Source organism: Photinus pyralis, unplaced genomic scaffold (genome assembly GCF_008802855.1).
Source record: "Photinus pyralis isolate 1611_PpyrPB1 unplaced genomic scaffold, Ppyr1.3 Ppyr1.4_LG9, whole genome shotgun sequence".
In the NCBI taxonomy this organism is placed as follows: domain Eukaryota; kingdom Metazoa; phylum Arthropoda; class Insecta; order Coleoptera; family Lampyridae; genus Photinus; species Photinus pyralis.
The window spans coordinates 13531973-13546131 of record NW_022170878.1 but is presented as its reverse complement, the minus strand read 5'-3'; the positions used below and the strand labels follow the sequence as shown (position 1 = coordinate 13546131).

The window sequence follows — 14159 nt, the reverse complement described above, 5'->3', positions numbered from 1 at the left end:
GGTGAACTTTACCTACACCCTCAAGTTTGGGTCATCTCGCCGACTTTCAGCAGGAAGAAAGGGGGTTCGTTTCGTCCTCCCACTTTACCCCCATATCGTAAAACCAGTTTCAACATCTTAGCGGTTATTCGTCTATTTACGCACAACCGTTAGCATTTCGAGCCGGTAGCTTAGAATAAGGGTAACGTGACATTTGTCGGAAGCTTTTTGAAGCCGCAATTTAAACAATCAACCGCTCGCGGAAGGTGTAAGCGCGCGGGAAGCTTCTCCAGAGGATTCGGTCGCGGATCAGTGCCGCTTCGAAGACGGTTACGGGGACATTCAATTTACGAGGGCTTTTTTTAAGTTGAATACAATGTGAGCAGTGTGTGGCAGCTGTCTGGGTGTACAGGTGCGAGTCTCCCCTGAGGTAAGAAGTTCAATGTTAATTAAATGGATTATTTGCTTAGCGGACTTCGTGCGTAATTATAGATCAATGTTACTCATAAAAGCCGGTTACTTTTATATAAGGATGAAAGAAAGTCATGAGATGATCGGAAGACTTTCTACTGTGTACGCGAATACATTACCCTAGATAATTATTTAAGGAGATTAATTAGGGGGTGTGACACCTGCGGTGATATCATTATGATTCACCTGGGTGACTAAGTGCATTTTCTAGATTGCCATTTTTGTGCAAGAAAGTAGTTTTTGCCCGTGAAAGTAAGCGACTGGGTCAGGAAAGTTCACAAGTGAACTTTATTGTGTGGATTTAACAATGCTAATTAAATTGTCTAATTTTATACGCCCGGAACCTCTGCGCAATTATCTAACATCGGAGAATATTAACTTTTACTTTTGTGACCTTCTTTGACTCGGAAAGCCTCGTCGTCTAAAAAGTGGCACAAAAACGCTCATCCAAAAAAGATGCAATTTGAACAGACACCAACCGAGTTAACGACCCATTTATAATGTCTGGTAATATCCGCAGTGACCTCACTTTTCCTTAACTTCTGTAAGAAAAAAGTGATGACCTATTACCATTTGTACAGTGAATCAATCGTTTATGCTTTCATTGGACGTAAATATTAATATTAAACAAACATCCGTCTGTTTAATCTGATAGGAGACGTTTATATTAGAATAGATTAATATTTTCCCTATTGATGAGTGACAAATTGAATTTTAATGTTTGAATATGTTTACGTTAGTGCCTTAATTATGATGCAATCTGTGTGTCAGCAATTAATGAGAGTTACGTAAAAAAATTTCTTCAGTTCTGTACAAATAGTTATTTAAATTTTCGCTCGAAATTCTCCTATTCAAATTGGAGCCACTGCACCGTGGATTAATTAATATTGGTTATGGGGTGCCACAAGGAAGTACTTTGGGGCTAATGTTATTCCTTAGGTCATGATGTTACAGTTACAAGTTATGTGAACGACTTGCGGTTTTTATCGCATTTTCCAGTTTTTCTGAACGACAGTTGTCCGTCCAAGCATTCGATTCGTGCGTTAGCTCCTTTCATTATAACAAATTAATAAAAGGCTTCCGTATTTACATGTGCTAGTAGCTGATGAAATTTGGGCAGCAATCGATGTCACTCTTAGTACTTAATTTAGAGCGGATTATATCTAAACTTAACCCCCCTCCTCACTGCGTACCACGACACAAAAACGAAAAATTACCCCGAACGTACAGAAAAAACTGCACAATTAAATACAAAACCTAACCTAAAATTTACTACACTGCCTTTTTTTGAGCCCAAAAAAAATTGTCTAAGATCGACCCGGAAAAAAAATTTTCTTATAGAATGTGGCCTGTAGAATCCATAATTTCAAACAGTTCCAAGATTGGGCTACTAGTTCAAAAGTTACAGCCTTTTGAATTTTTTTTCGAAATTGGTTTCTAGTCTATAACTTTTGATTGAGAAGTCTGATCGAAAAAGTACGAATTGATTTGGATTCTACGCACCCAAATTAATAAGAAAAAGTGTTTTCCCGAGAAATTTTGGTGTAGTCGATTTTTGGTACACTGCCTTTTTTTGAGCCCAAAAAAAATTGTCTCAGATCGACCCGGAAAAAAAATTTTCTTATAGAATGTGGCCTGTAGAATCCATAATTTCAAACAGTTCCAAGATTGGGCTACTAGTTCAAAAGTTACAGCCCTTTGAATTTTTTTTCGAAATTGGTTTCTAGTCTATAACTTTTGATTGAGAAGTCTGATCGAAAAAGTACGAATTGATTTGGAATTAATAAGAAAAAGTGTTTTCCCGAGAAATTTTGGTGTAGTCGATTTTTGGTAAAAAAGGAAGGTTATACACTGCCTTTTTTTGAGCCCCGAAAAAAAATTGTCTCAGATCGACCCGAAAAAAAAATTTTCTTATAGAATGTGGCCTGTAGAATCCATAATTTCAAACAGTTCCAAGATTGGGCTACTAGTTCCAAAGTTACAGCCCTTTGAATTTTTTTTCGAAATTGGTTTCTAGTCTATAACTTTTGATTGAGAAGTCTGATCGAAAAAGTACAAATTGATTTGGATTCTACGCACCTAAATTAATAAGAAAAAGTGTTTTCCCGAGAAATTTTGCTGTAGTCGATTTTTGGTAAAAAAGGAAGGTTATACACTTCCTTTTTTTGAGCCCCGAAAAAAAAATTCTCAGATCGACCCGGAAAAAAAATTTTCTTATAGAATGTGGCCTGTAGAATCCATAATTTCAAACAGTTCCAAGATTGGGCTACTAGTTCAAAAGTTACAGTCCTTTGAATTTTTTTTCGAAATTGGTTTCTAGTCTATAACTTTTGATTGAGAAGTCTGATCGAAAAAGTACGAATTGATTTGGATTCTACGCACCCAAATTAATAAGAAAAAGTGTTTCCCGAGAAATTTTGGTGCAGTCGATTTTTGGTAAAAAAGGAAGGTTATACACTGCCTTTTTTTGAGCCCCGAAAAAAAAATTGTCTCAGATCAACCCGGAAAAAAAATTTTCTTATAGAATGTGGCCTGTAGAATCCATAATTTCAAACAGTTCCAAGATTGGGCTACTAGTTCAAAAGTTACAGCCCTTTGAATTTGTTTTCGAAATTGGTTTCTAGTCTATAACTTTTGATTGAGAAGTCTGATCGAAAAAGTACGAATTGATTTGGATTCTACGCACCCAAATTAATAAGAAAAAGTGTTTTCCCGAGAAATTTTGCTGTAGTCGATTTTTGGTAAAAAAGGAAGGTTATACACTGCCTTTTTTTGAGCCCCGAAAAAAAAATTGTCTCAAATCGACCCGGAAAAAAAATTTTCTTATAGAATGTGGCCTGTAGAATCCATAATTTCAAACAGTTCCAAGATTGGGCTACTAGTTCAAAAGTTACAGCCCTTTGAATTTTTTTTTCGAAATTGGTTTCTAGTCTATAACTTTTGATTGAGAAGTCTGATCGAAAAAGTACGAATTGATTTGGATTCTACGCACCCAAATTAATAAGAAAAAGTGTTTTCCCGAGAAATTTTTGTGCAGTCGATTTTGGTAAAAAAGAAAGGTTATACACTGCCTTTTTTTGGAGCCCCGAAAAAAAAATTGTCTCAGATCGACCCTAAAAAAAATTTTTCTTATAGAATGTGGCCTGTCGAATCCATAATTTCAAACAGTTCCGAGATTGGGCTACTAGTTCAAAAGTTACAGCCCTTTGAATTTTTTTTCGAAATTGGCAATCGCCACCCGCCCCCCGTGCCAGTCCGCCCCTGAATCTACCTATGTCTTTTTTTCCAAGAATCATTCGTATCCATTTATTTCCTCCCCCCCCTCTCACCGCGCGCCTCACTCATGTTTTCCCTTGCTCTTTAAACCTCTACAACCCCATAGCATGTGCGCTATGCCTCTCTCTTTCTCTCCACAAATTCTGCATTTTGTGGTCCGCCATAAATTCAACTTATAGCCTCCACATGAGAGAAAAATGTATCTCGGTTCTAAACTAATTCGAGATCGCACAAGAATCCAGTACAATACTGGAATTACACATATGTACTTGAGAAAATAAAACCACAGTTTTCAATTACCTCCATGTGTGGGTGAAAATCCAGCCTCATTTCTTATTTCATCCCTCCCGGCCCCTTCAGTCTCTTTAATTCTCCTGCTTTATCTTGATAATTATGGTGCTGTTTCCAGTCCTCTGATTGTATTTCTCCCCTATTCCCTTTTCCTCTATTTGTCATCTTCCAGGGGTTCTCTGTATTCTTTCCATTTCTCCAACTTTTGTTGTTTACATTTTCTTTTGGCGTGACTTCTTTTTCTGTTCTCTCAGCTCCTTCTCCTTTTCTTTCTCTCTCCATTATTATTCTATATCGGTTTCTCCCTTCTGTGCACTATGTTTCCTACTATACGGCTCCACAGTGTCTCTTCTCCATAATTGTTCCTCCTATCTTTCCTTGTTAACTCATTTCTATCCCTTGGTGATCCTTGTTCCTGCTTTAAACTCTTCTTCCATTTCTTCTAGTATTTTTTTCCTGTAATCAATTACCGATCTCCTTCTTCCTCGCATGTAGTTCCACGATTATCACCTTATTTCCCATACTTCTGGTCTCATTTATAGTAGGAGAGTCAGTGATATAAGGCCTATGTTTTGTTAGAATGTTTGAGGGGTGTCATCCGTGAGGAAAAACCCCGATAGCGGTATGAGAGAGACAGAACGCCTCCAACCTGTAAAAATTATGATCAAAATTATTATTCAGTTAAGGTTGCAGTTTTTCTTATTATTCGTTCGACTCTCCCTTTTCCTTCTGTGCTCCGTTTATCGTTTTCCATCCTTCTTCAAATTTTGCTATCCTGAACTCGCATCGAATCGCTCTCCGATATATCTCCTGAAAAAGAAAGATTCATCTTTAGTCCTCAATTAGCGAACGCCCGAGGGGATGAAATCCGCCGTCGTTTACCGCCCCAAAAAAAGGGGACGAAAAGTGATCTAGCATTTTTCATAAATTTAAAGTGGCGCTCGATAGGGGAAGAGAACCATGAACCAAAATGTATTTGTGGAACCTTCCCCAAGTATGTTTGAGCAAACTTGCTCGTCTTTATCGTCGCTCACTTTGAGAAAGTATCATTATCTACCTCAGTATCGCAACTTCTACGGTAATGGTTGTTGTGGGCGATAACAACGTAGATTATTGAATAAAAAGGCGCCTTTAACTCTGCGTGCAAAATTTTGTACTGTTTAGGCATAGTCACAACGAAAGAAAGCACTACAATTTTCTCTAGTCCACTTAAACGTAGGTAAAAAGTGTAAGTTACTAGTTGTACATAATCAATATTTTAATTAACGTCCAGATAAGATAATTGTTATCAGTTATTGTCAATTAGATCGACGATTACTTGCACGAAATAAAGGTGCACTAGGTGTGGTTCAAAGTGGTTGAACGGTAAGTCCTTTTTGCTAGCTGCCAACATATTCTTGTCGCCAATAAGGCGATATGTTATCTTCAGGAAACACTATTTGATCGATGGGGGTTAAAGCCATGAACTCGATCTGCTTGTTTTGTGCTATTGAAACTGTGTCGTTGTCTTTTAGTTTATCGGCTGCGGTCATTTTGTTGGATGATAAGGTGCTAATTGTCGTTTTTACCTTGAGATTTTTGTTCCTAATTTGCGTGCGCGTGTGTCAGTTGCTTTAGTGCAGTTCTTCAATGATCGTATAAGCACTTCCAAAGGCGATTTTCTGACACTACGACATCTACAATCATGTAGCTCATACAAACGATTTCTTCCAGAATAATTGCTGTGGATAATGGAGAGGCACTTGGAAGATAGAGATAGAGTGGGCGTTGCCGACGCTGTGCTGTTGGAAAACTACACCAGCGAACAAGCCTTCGTTGACAACTTGGAGAAGCGGTTTCGTGGAAACATCATCTACGTAAGCCCAGTTTCGTAATCGCGCCCGGACTAATATCACATTTTAGACCTACATCGGCCCTGTACTGGTTTCGGTTAACCCATACAAGGACATTAACATTTACGGACTCACCTACGTGGCGATCTACGAGAACAAAAACTTCTTCGAAGTGCCCCCTCACGTGTAAGTTCCTCCTCTCGCCCTTCACCATGTGCACCGAACCTCTTCCAGATTCGCCCTAACGGACACCGCGTACAGATCCCTGAGGGAGGAAAATCGCGAACAGTGCATACTGATATCCGGCGAGTCGGGTTCCGGCAAAACCGAGGCGTCGAAGAAGGTCCTGCATTACATCGCCGCGGTGACCGAGCATCGCGGCGTGGTCGAGCAGGTCAAAGACAAACTTCTCCACTGCAATCCGCTGCTGGAAGCGTTCGGTAACGCGAAAACGAACCGAAACGACAACTCGAGCAGGTTCGGCAAGTACATGGACGTGCAGTTCGATTTTCGCGGCCTACCCGTCGGCGGCAATATATTGAACTATCTCCTAGAGAAATCCCGAGTGATTAACCAGGCGCCCGGCGAGCGTAACTTTCACATTTTTTACCAGTTGCTAGCCGGAGCGAGCGAGGAGCTTTTGAGCAGCTTGCACTTGAAGCGCAACCTTGGCAGCTACTACTATTTAAGTCATGGGGTAAGTTTTTCACTGGGTTCTTGTCCTAGCTTCTTTTGCAATTAAGCGGTTCTTCTCTTGGGTGCCGCCGAGGAAATCTTACACATACCTACAGAACAGGAACAGGAACCCAATTTCACTTTCGCCAAGACGAGAGGAATCCCCGAGGGGGTAACATCTTCCCGCAATACTGTCACAAATTGTCTGCAATCGCTTGCAATCCCTCTGATTGCTGTGGAAATCTCCCTCACAGTCCCACAATCGCGTTTGCAATCTCACAATCGCCTAAAATAATCCCGCAATCAGATTCGCAATCTCGCAATCGTTGTGACAATCTGACAATCACATTGGCAATCGGACAGACGGACACCATCAACTTCCTTATAAAGCTTACATAGCTTTCCTCTGCCGCTTAATAATCTACAAATATAGCATATTAACTTTTAAAAAATATAATACACTAAGGATGATTCAAAAAGGGCTCAAAAAAGATTTAAAAAAAAAGGTAAAACGATTTGATAAATACAACAAAATTTCAAAAACATTTTGAATCTTTCGGTTTTTTAAATCTTTTGAATCTATTGAAATCAATATGGAATTTTTGTAGTGTTACATTTTCGAAAATAGATTCTTAATATGTTAGTTTTTGATTAAAATATTTCAATTTAAAAATGGACGTAGGAAATTCAAAAAATTGTAAATCTCAGAATGAACCTATACACGGTGTCCATTTTTCGAGTGCCACTATGGGGATCTCACTTATCTTAAGAGATAGAAAGTTGGTTAAATGAGAACAAAGTTGCCAATTTTCGTGCCGAATAAGAATTTGAAAAGAAATTTGAAATATCTCCAATACTAATCGTAGTAGACATTTCTAATTACCGCATTATTCGGACACTTTTTAATGGAGATTTCAAATATGGCATCCTGTTTTTAATAACTTTCAAGATGACGCAGAAACACGTGGCAACTTTAGTTTTTCTTATGGGCGCCATTTTAAATTTTCACATTTTGGGATTACGTCTTTTTTTCTCTTTACAACGATATATCACGCATGGTGGTTCAGTATCACATTTTTCCTAAAAATACAATTTTTAATTATTTGAGAAGAGTGCTTTGGAAAAAGAAAACGTTCTTTTGTTTTGAACAAAAGGTTGACTTATTTCATGTAATAGTGCCATTTAGGTTTATGTTAGTTGTGGCCATGTGGGCATTTCGATGAGAAGTATAGTAAATTTGGATCATATCTGTTTGATCTGCACTTGAAAAATGCATTTTCGCATACAACTAGCATAAACCTAAATGGCACTACATGAAATAAGTCAACCTTTTGTTCAAAACAAAAGAACGTTTTCTTTTTCCAAAGCACTCTTCTCAAATAATTAAAAATTGTATTTTTAGGAAAAATGTGATACTGAACCACCATGCGTGATATATCGTTGTAAAGAGAAAAAAAACGTAATCTCAAAATGTGAAAATTCAAAATGGCGTCCATAAGGAAAACTAAAGTTTCCACGCGTTTCTAAGTCATCTTGAAAGTTATTAAAAACAGAATGCCATATTAGAAACCTCCATTAAAAAGTGTTCGAATAATGTGTTAATTAGAAATGTCTACTGTGATTAGTTTATCATAAAAAAATTAAAAACGAAAATCAGAAATTTTCGGTTTTTTTTGCGATATCTTCAAAACTATTGAAGATATTTCAAATTTCTTTTCAGATTCTTATTCGGCACGAAAATTGGCAACTTTGCCCTCATTTAACCAACCTTCTATCTCTTAAGATTAGTGAGATTTCCATAGTGGCACTCGAAAAATGGACACCGTGTATAGGTGCATTCTGAGACTTCCCCAGAATTTTGGTGCAGTCGATTTTTGGTAAAAAAAGGAACGTAATAACTGCTTTTTTTTGAGCCCCGAAAAAAAATTGTCTCAGATCGATCCGGAAAAAAATTTTCTTATAGAATGTGGCCTGTAGAATCCATAATTTCAAACAGTTCCAAGATTGAGCTACTAGTTCAAAAGTTACAGCCCTTGGAATTTTTTTTTGAAATTGGTTTCTAGTCTATAACTTTTGATTGAGAAGTCTAATCGAAAAAGTACGAATTGTTTTGCATTCTACGCACCAAATTTATTAATAAAAAGTGTTTTCCCGAGAAATTTTGGTGCAGTCGATTTTTGGTAAAAAAGGAAGCCTTTTTTTGAGCCCCGAAAAAAAAATTGTCTCAGATAGATCCGGGAAAAAAATTTTCTTATAGAATGTGGCCTGTAGAATTCATAATTTCAAACAGTTCCAAGAATGGACACCGTATATTTATTAAAGGAGGCATAGAAAGATTTTTCCTACATGTGTCTTTATAAGACTGTTGAATAATGTGGCATTTTAAAATAAGTGTACGGGATCAGGTAAAAAAGTTATAGAACCTAACCCGAGACCTAACGTCATTTTTTTTTTAGTGGAATGCTCTGTAAATTTCATTCGAAAAAGAGCATATTAAATTCATTTTCTAGAAATATAACACTAAAGAAATTTAAAAAGTGCAACATTAGATTTTTCAAAAAATTTCAAAATGTTTTTTAATAATTTTGAATTTTTTGTTTTCCCTATCTATTGCGATTGCGTTATATATTAAAAAAGAAAATGTTAATACGCTATCTTTTTAGATTAAAACATACAGGGTGGTCTATTTAAAAAATGAGGTTAAGTCCAGTAACTTTTTTGCGGGCATCGTATATGTAACCTATTTTGAAAACGACAGATTACCGAGCAAGTAATTTTGTAATAAACATTTTTTCGTGTCCCTTTTCATTCTGATATTGACAACTTTTGATTTTCCCTTGTATCTCTGTAAGCGAGCGAATGTTTTCAAATTTTGATTGTGCCATTTTTTAACATTGGCCCAAAAAGAGCACATGCCACTTAGTTTGTCTTTCGGTATGTGTGATTTGAGTGGACCACCCCCCTATTACATTTATCGGATTGTATAGAACTTGTTCCATACTCTTCTTTTTAGCACATTTCCACAAAAATAAAAAAAATTCCGTCCGTCCCTACTTTTTTCGCTATTGGGTCGTTATGCTGTCAAGGTTTGCACCAAGGAAGGAATTTTTTCTGTGCCGCTTGCGAAAAAAGTTATGGTAAAAAACCCATTTTTTTGAGATTGTATTGTATTGCTGTCTGTCTGTATGCCCGTCTGTCAGTGTATCTGTCTGTCTGTTTGTCCGTCCGTGTACACGATAGCTTTTGTATTTTTTATTTGTTAAATACTTAAATGAAACTTTTTATGTAGGCTGTAGATGTAGATGGCGAGTCGACTAAAGTAAAACTAGTGCCGAGTCAAAAAATATGTTGGGCTCATGCGCAATCGGATTTTTTTTATTTGTTAAGTTATTTAAATGAAATTTTCTATGTAGGCATCTCGAATAAAGATGAAACTAATGCCAAATCAAATAATTTGTTTTGCGCATGCCCAGAAATACCCTGAAATCACCTGCAATCATCTGCAATCATTCATAATCACATGCAATCACAATGCAATCCTCTAAAATTCGACAATCGCATCGCAATCATGGGGATTGTCGCAATACTGTCACAAAATTTGAGAAGATGTTACCCCTTCGGGGGGGGGGGGGGTTACTGACTTGTTAGTGGTTTTTGTTTCTAATCAAAAATATTAGGAAAAGTCAAACGTGGACAATTTGGACGACAAAAAAGCGTTTGATGATGTCGTACGAGCCTTGAGAACCTTAGAGTTTTCCGACGAGGAGCAAAAAGAAATATGGCAGATTGTGGCCAGTGTACTTTACCTGGGTAACGTCGGGTTTACGGAACAGGACGGAGTAGCGCAACTGTCCAAGCGTGAATCAGTAGAGCTATCCAGCAAGGTAATTAAGACCCCCCCCGTGAAGGCCTCCCTTGATATCGTGTTTTACAGTTACTTGGGGCGAATGAAGAGCTGCTGACGAATGCACTGACGCATCGTACCATTACGGCACACGGTGACGTTGTGGTGACGCCTTTAAATCGCGAATTGGCGATTTACGCACGCGACGCCCTCGCCAAGGCGGTTTACGACAGGCTATTCACGTGGCTGGTCGAGCGACTGAACAAATCCCTCCAACCGGACGACCGGCGCAAACACATCGCCATGGGAATTCTCGACATTTACGGCTTTGAGATATTCGAAAAGAACAGGTAAGTGTCCCCCCACCTCCAACACTGAGAGAGTCACCGTTCTTGTACAGCTTCGAACAGCTCTGCATTAACTTCTGCAACGAAAAACTTCAACAACTCTTCATCGAGTTAACGCTGAAGTCGGAGCAAGAAGAATACCTCAAGGAAGGAATCGAGTGGAGCAAGGTGGATTACTTCGACAACCAGATTATATGCGATCTAATCGAGGAAAAACACAAAGGCATAATTGCGCTAATGGACGAGGAATGCCTGCGACCGGGAGACACCACCGACGCCACGCTTCTGCAAAAAATGAACGACAGCTTCAAAGCGCACAAGCACTACATCAACCACCAAAAGGCGGACAGCAAGCTGCAGAAGCGCATGGATCGCGAGGACTTCCGGCTTATCCACTACGCCGGCGACGTCACTTACAGTATTAACGGATTCCTGGAGAAAAATAACGACTTACTCTTCCGCGATCTCAAAGATGCGATGTCGAAGTCCACCAACAATATTATCAACACAATCTTCCCTAGTAAAGAGCAAGAGTCGCTGAAGCGGCCCGAAACTGCCATAACCCAGTTCAAAACCTCCCTGAATCATCTCATCGAGATTTTAATGGACAAGGAGCCCTCCTACATTCGCTGCATTAAACCCAACGACATCAAACAAGCAGGTATATAGGTTTACGAATGCCGGCGGGGTTCGTATTTTCACGCAACCGTTTCAGGCGCCTTCGACGAAACGTTGGTCAGCCACCAGGTGAAGTATTTGGGCCTGATGGAGAATCTGCGCGTGCGCAGGGCGGGCTTTGCGTATCGCCGAGTTTTCGAGAAGTTCCTCCAACGCTACAAGAGCTTGTGTAAGGAGACTTGGCCTAATTGGCACGGTGCGCCCAGAGAGGGCGTGCAAGTTTTGGTGAACGCGCTAGGGTACTCCAAGGATGAGTACCGACTTGGAAGGTGAGTGGTAAATGAATCACCTCTCAAATACTTACACTTGTTGCTTGCAGGACGAAAATCTTCATTCGTTTTCCCAAGACGCTTTTCCGCACCGAAGACGCCTTCCAAGAGAAAAAGCACGAGCTGGTCACAAAGCTCCAGGCGCGCTACAAGGGGCTGTTGCAGAGGCGGCGATATTTGTATCAGAGGGCCTGCATTATAAAAGTTCAAACTTGGGTGCGTCGACATCAGGCGCAGGTGTTGGCGGAGAAACGTCGTCGCGCCGCTGTCGTCGTGTCAAGGTAGTCCTCCCAAATACGCTATAATGTTAATATCGTTGGGGTTTAGGCTCGTTAAAGGATTTTTGACGCGCAACGGGCCCGAAACGGAGCTGAACAAGAAATTTTTGCAAATTGCCAAGGCCGAATGGCTGAAGAGATTGGCAAAGTCTCTACCTCAAAATATCCTGCTGCGGAAATGGCCCCACTGCCCACACGCGTGCCAGGAGGCGTCGGGTTTGCTGGAGAAGTACTACGCCTCGCACATGTCGCGGGTGTATCGCTACAAGCTCACGCCCGAGCGGAAGGAACAATTTGAATTGAAGGTCTTGGCCGAAACGCTATTGAAACGTGAGTTCCTCTTTCGATCTAGCCGACTTACAGTTCTCGTCCGTAGACAAGAAGAAGAGTTACAAGGCAAGCGTTCCCCATCTGTTCGTCAACAACCGAATCCCGAAAGAGTCGCACGAGGTGCTTAAGGAATACTTGGGACAGGCTCTATCTTCAACTGGCGAGAAGGAGAAGGTAGGGTGTGAGTGATGTTACTGTTTTAACGTTATCCTCTCACAGTACACTACAACCGTAATGAAGTACGACCGACACGGCTACAAGCCGAGAGAGCGAGTGGTGGTCGTCACCAACAAGGCCTTCTACCTGTACGAGGTCACCAAGACAGTGAAGCAGAAGCATCGGTTCTCGATCGACTCGATCAACTTCATCGTCACCAGCGAGAAGGACAGTGTGTGCATGGTACGAATACCCGAGGAGCTCATCAACAAGAATAAGGTAAGAGAAACACACTCCGATACCCTCAACTGCACAAAACAATGTTGCAGGGCGACTTAATCCTGGAAATGCCGCATCTTATTGAAGCACTCACCAAAATAATCGACTTGACTAAGAACTCAAACCAACTGTCAATTTTGGACTCGAGAACGTAAGTGATAGACGCCCTAACACGTTAACAAATATTCTTTTAGCATCGAGCACAACATGCAGCAGGGCAAACACGGAGTGATTGAAATTACCACCGGAAATCCGCAAAGTATTCATAAAAGTAAAAGTGGAAATTTGCTTATTGTAAGTTTAACCGATTGTGAGGTAAATGAATTTTGAAACTCTCTTTCAGGTCGCTTCCCCTTGACGGTGGAGCGCGGGATAGCTTACTGTGTACCTACCTATGTATTTATTAAGTGCCATTTAATGTACAGTTTTACATATTTTCTAAGTGTATTGGTGCCAATACAGTTTATCGATAAGCTTTGTTACATTAAACTGTTGAGTTATTAAGTTTCTTGACCCTGATGGGTAGAATGTTATTCGATGGTGAGGATACACCATTGAGGGAGCAGGTCGATCCAAAAACCTTTCCCCATTTTTGGGCAAGTAAAAGCAAAAATTTACACACAAATAACGATAACACCTTTCGCCATAAAGAGGCAATACCTACACATCTTAAACAGTGGTGGTACTGCTAACAAAGACTTTTCGATTTTCAACGTTTATAATCTATGTACGATATAAGTCGCAATTCACTAATGTCCACATATCCAGAAGGCCGATTTTGCAATTTTTCCTCTATCGAATGACGTAAAAATGCAGAAAATTAATCAGCATAAAATGCTGCATAAACTCACCCTGTATAATAACATAATATACACGGTGTCCATTTTTCTCACTTATCTTAAGAGATAGAAAGTTGGTGAAATGGGGGCAAAGTTGCCAATTTTCGTGCCGAATAAGAATCTGAAAAGAAATTTGAAATCGCAAAAAAACGAAAATTTCTGATTTTCGTTTTTAATTTTTAAACTAATCGTAGTAGACATTTCTAATTAACACATTATTCGGACACTTTTTAATGGAGATTTCAAATATGGCATCCTGTTTTTAATAACTGTCAAGATGACGGAGAAACACGTGACAACTTTAGTTTTTCTTATGGGCGCCATTTTGAATTTTCACATTTTGAAATAACGTCTTTTTTTCTCTTTAGAACGATATATCACACATGGTGGTTCAGTATCACATTTTTCCTAAAAATACAATTTTTAATTTTTTGAGAAGAGTGCTTTGTAAAAAGAAAACGTTCTTTTGTTGTGAACAAACTTATTTCATGTAGTGCCATTTACTAGGTTTATGCTAGTTGTATGCGAAAATGCCTTTTTCAAGTGCAGATCAAACAGAATGTGGCCTTTAGAATCCATAATTTCAAACAATTCTAAGATTGGTCTACTATTTCA

General features: G+C 39.3%; 2 protein-coding genes across 11 annotated transcripts in view; one reads left to right on the top strand and one right to left on the bottom strand.

Annotated features, from left to right (window-relative positions):
* Positions 1 to 14159, bottom strand: part of LOC116180558 (kinesin-like protein KIF12) — a 42234-nt gene that overhangs the window by 25813 nt on the left and 2262 nt on the right. For 2 of the 9 annotated variants that reach the window (XM_031500611.1, XM_031500620.1), the window contains exons 1-2: positions 5586 to 5733; positions 4027 to 4827 (exon numbers count right to left, since the gene is read on the bottom strand). The exons of 1 other annotated variant lie outside the window; for it this stretch is intronic. The gene's annotated coding sequence lies outside the window, so the exon portion shown is untranslated. Of the gene's footprint in view, positions 1 to 4026; positions 4828 to 5074; positions 5211 to 5335; positions 5540 to 5585; positions 5734 to 5984; positions 6121 to 14159 lie in introns of those variants that run through there. 6 more of the 9 variants (XM_031500617.1, XM_031500615.1, XM_031500612.1 and 3 more) reach the window with 5 other exon arrangements.
* Positions 149 to 13178, top strand: LOC116180557 (unconventional myosin IC). 2 transcript variants are annotated; one of them, XM_031500609.1, is made up of 15 exons: positions 149 to 409; positions 5731 to 5873; positions 5920 to 6035; positions 6084 to 6546; positions 10202 to 10408; positions 10459 to 10718; positions 10769 to 11376; positions 11431 to 11662; positions 11713 to 11943; positions 11990 to 12270; positions 12317 to 12444; positions 12490 to 12705; positions 12756 to 12856; positions 12900 to 12999; positions 13049 to 13178. In XM_031500609.1, exons 2-15 carry the CDS (start codon positions 5748 to 5750, stop codon positions 13061 to 13063), a joined length of 3084 nt encoding a protein of 1027 aa, XP_031356469.1. In that variant the 5' UTR covers positions 149 to 409; positions 5731 to 5747; the 3' UTR covers positions 13064 to 13178. The 2 variants fall into 2 exon arrangements, with proteins under 2 accessions (XP_031356469.1, XP_031356470.1); XM_031500610.1 differs by lacking the exon at positions 149 to 409 and adding an exon at positions 5310 to 5382.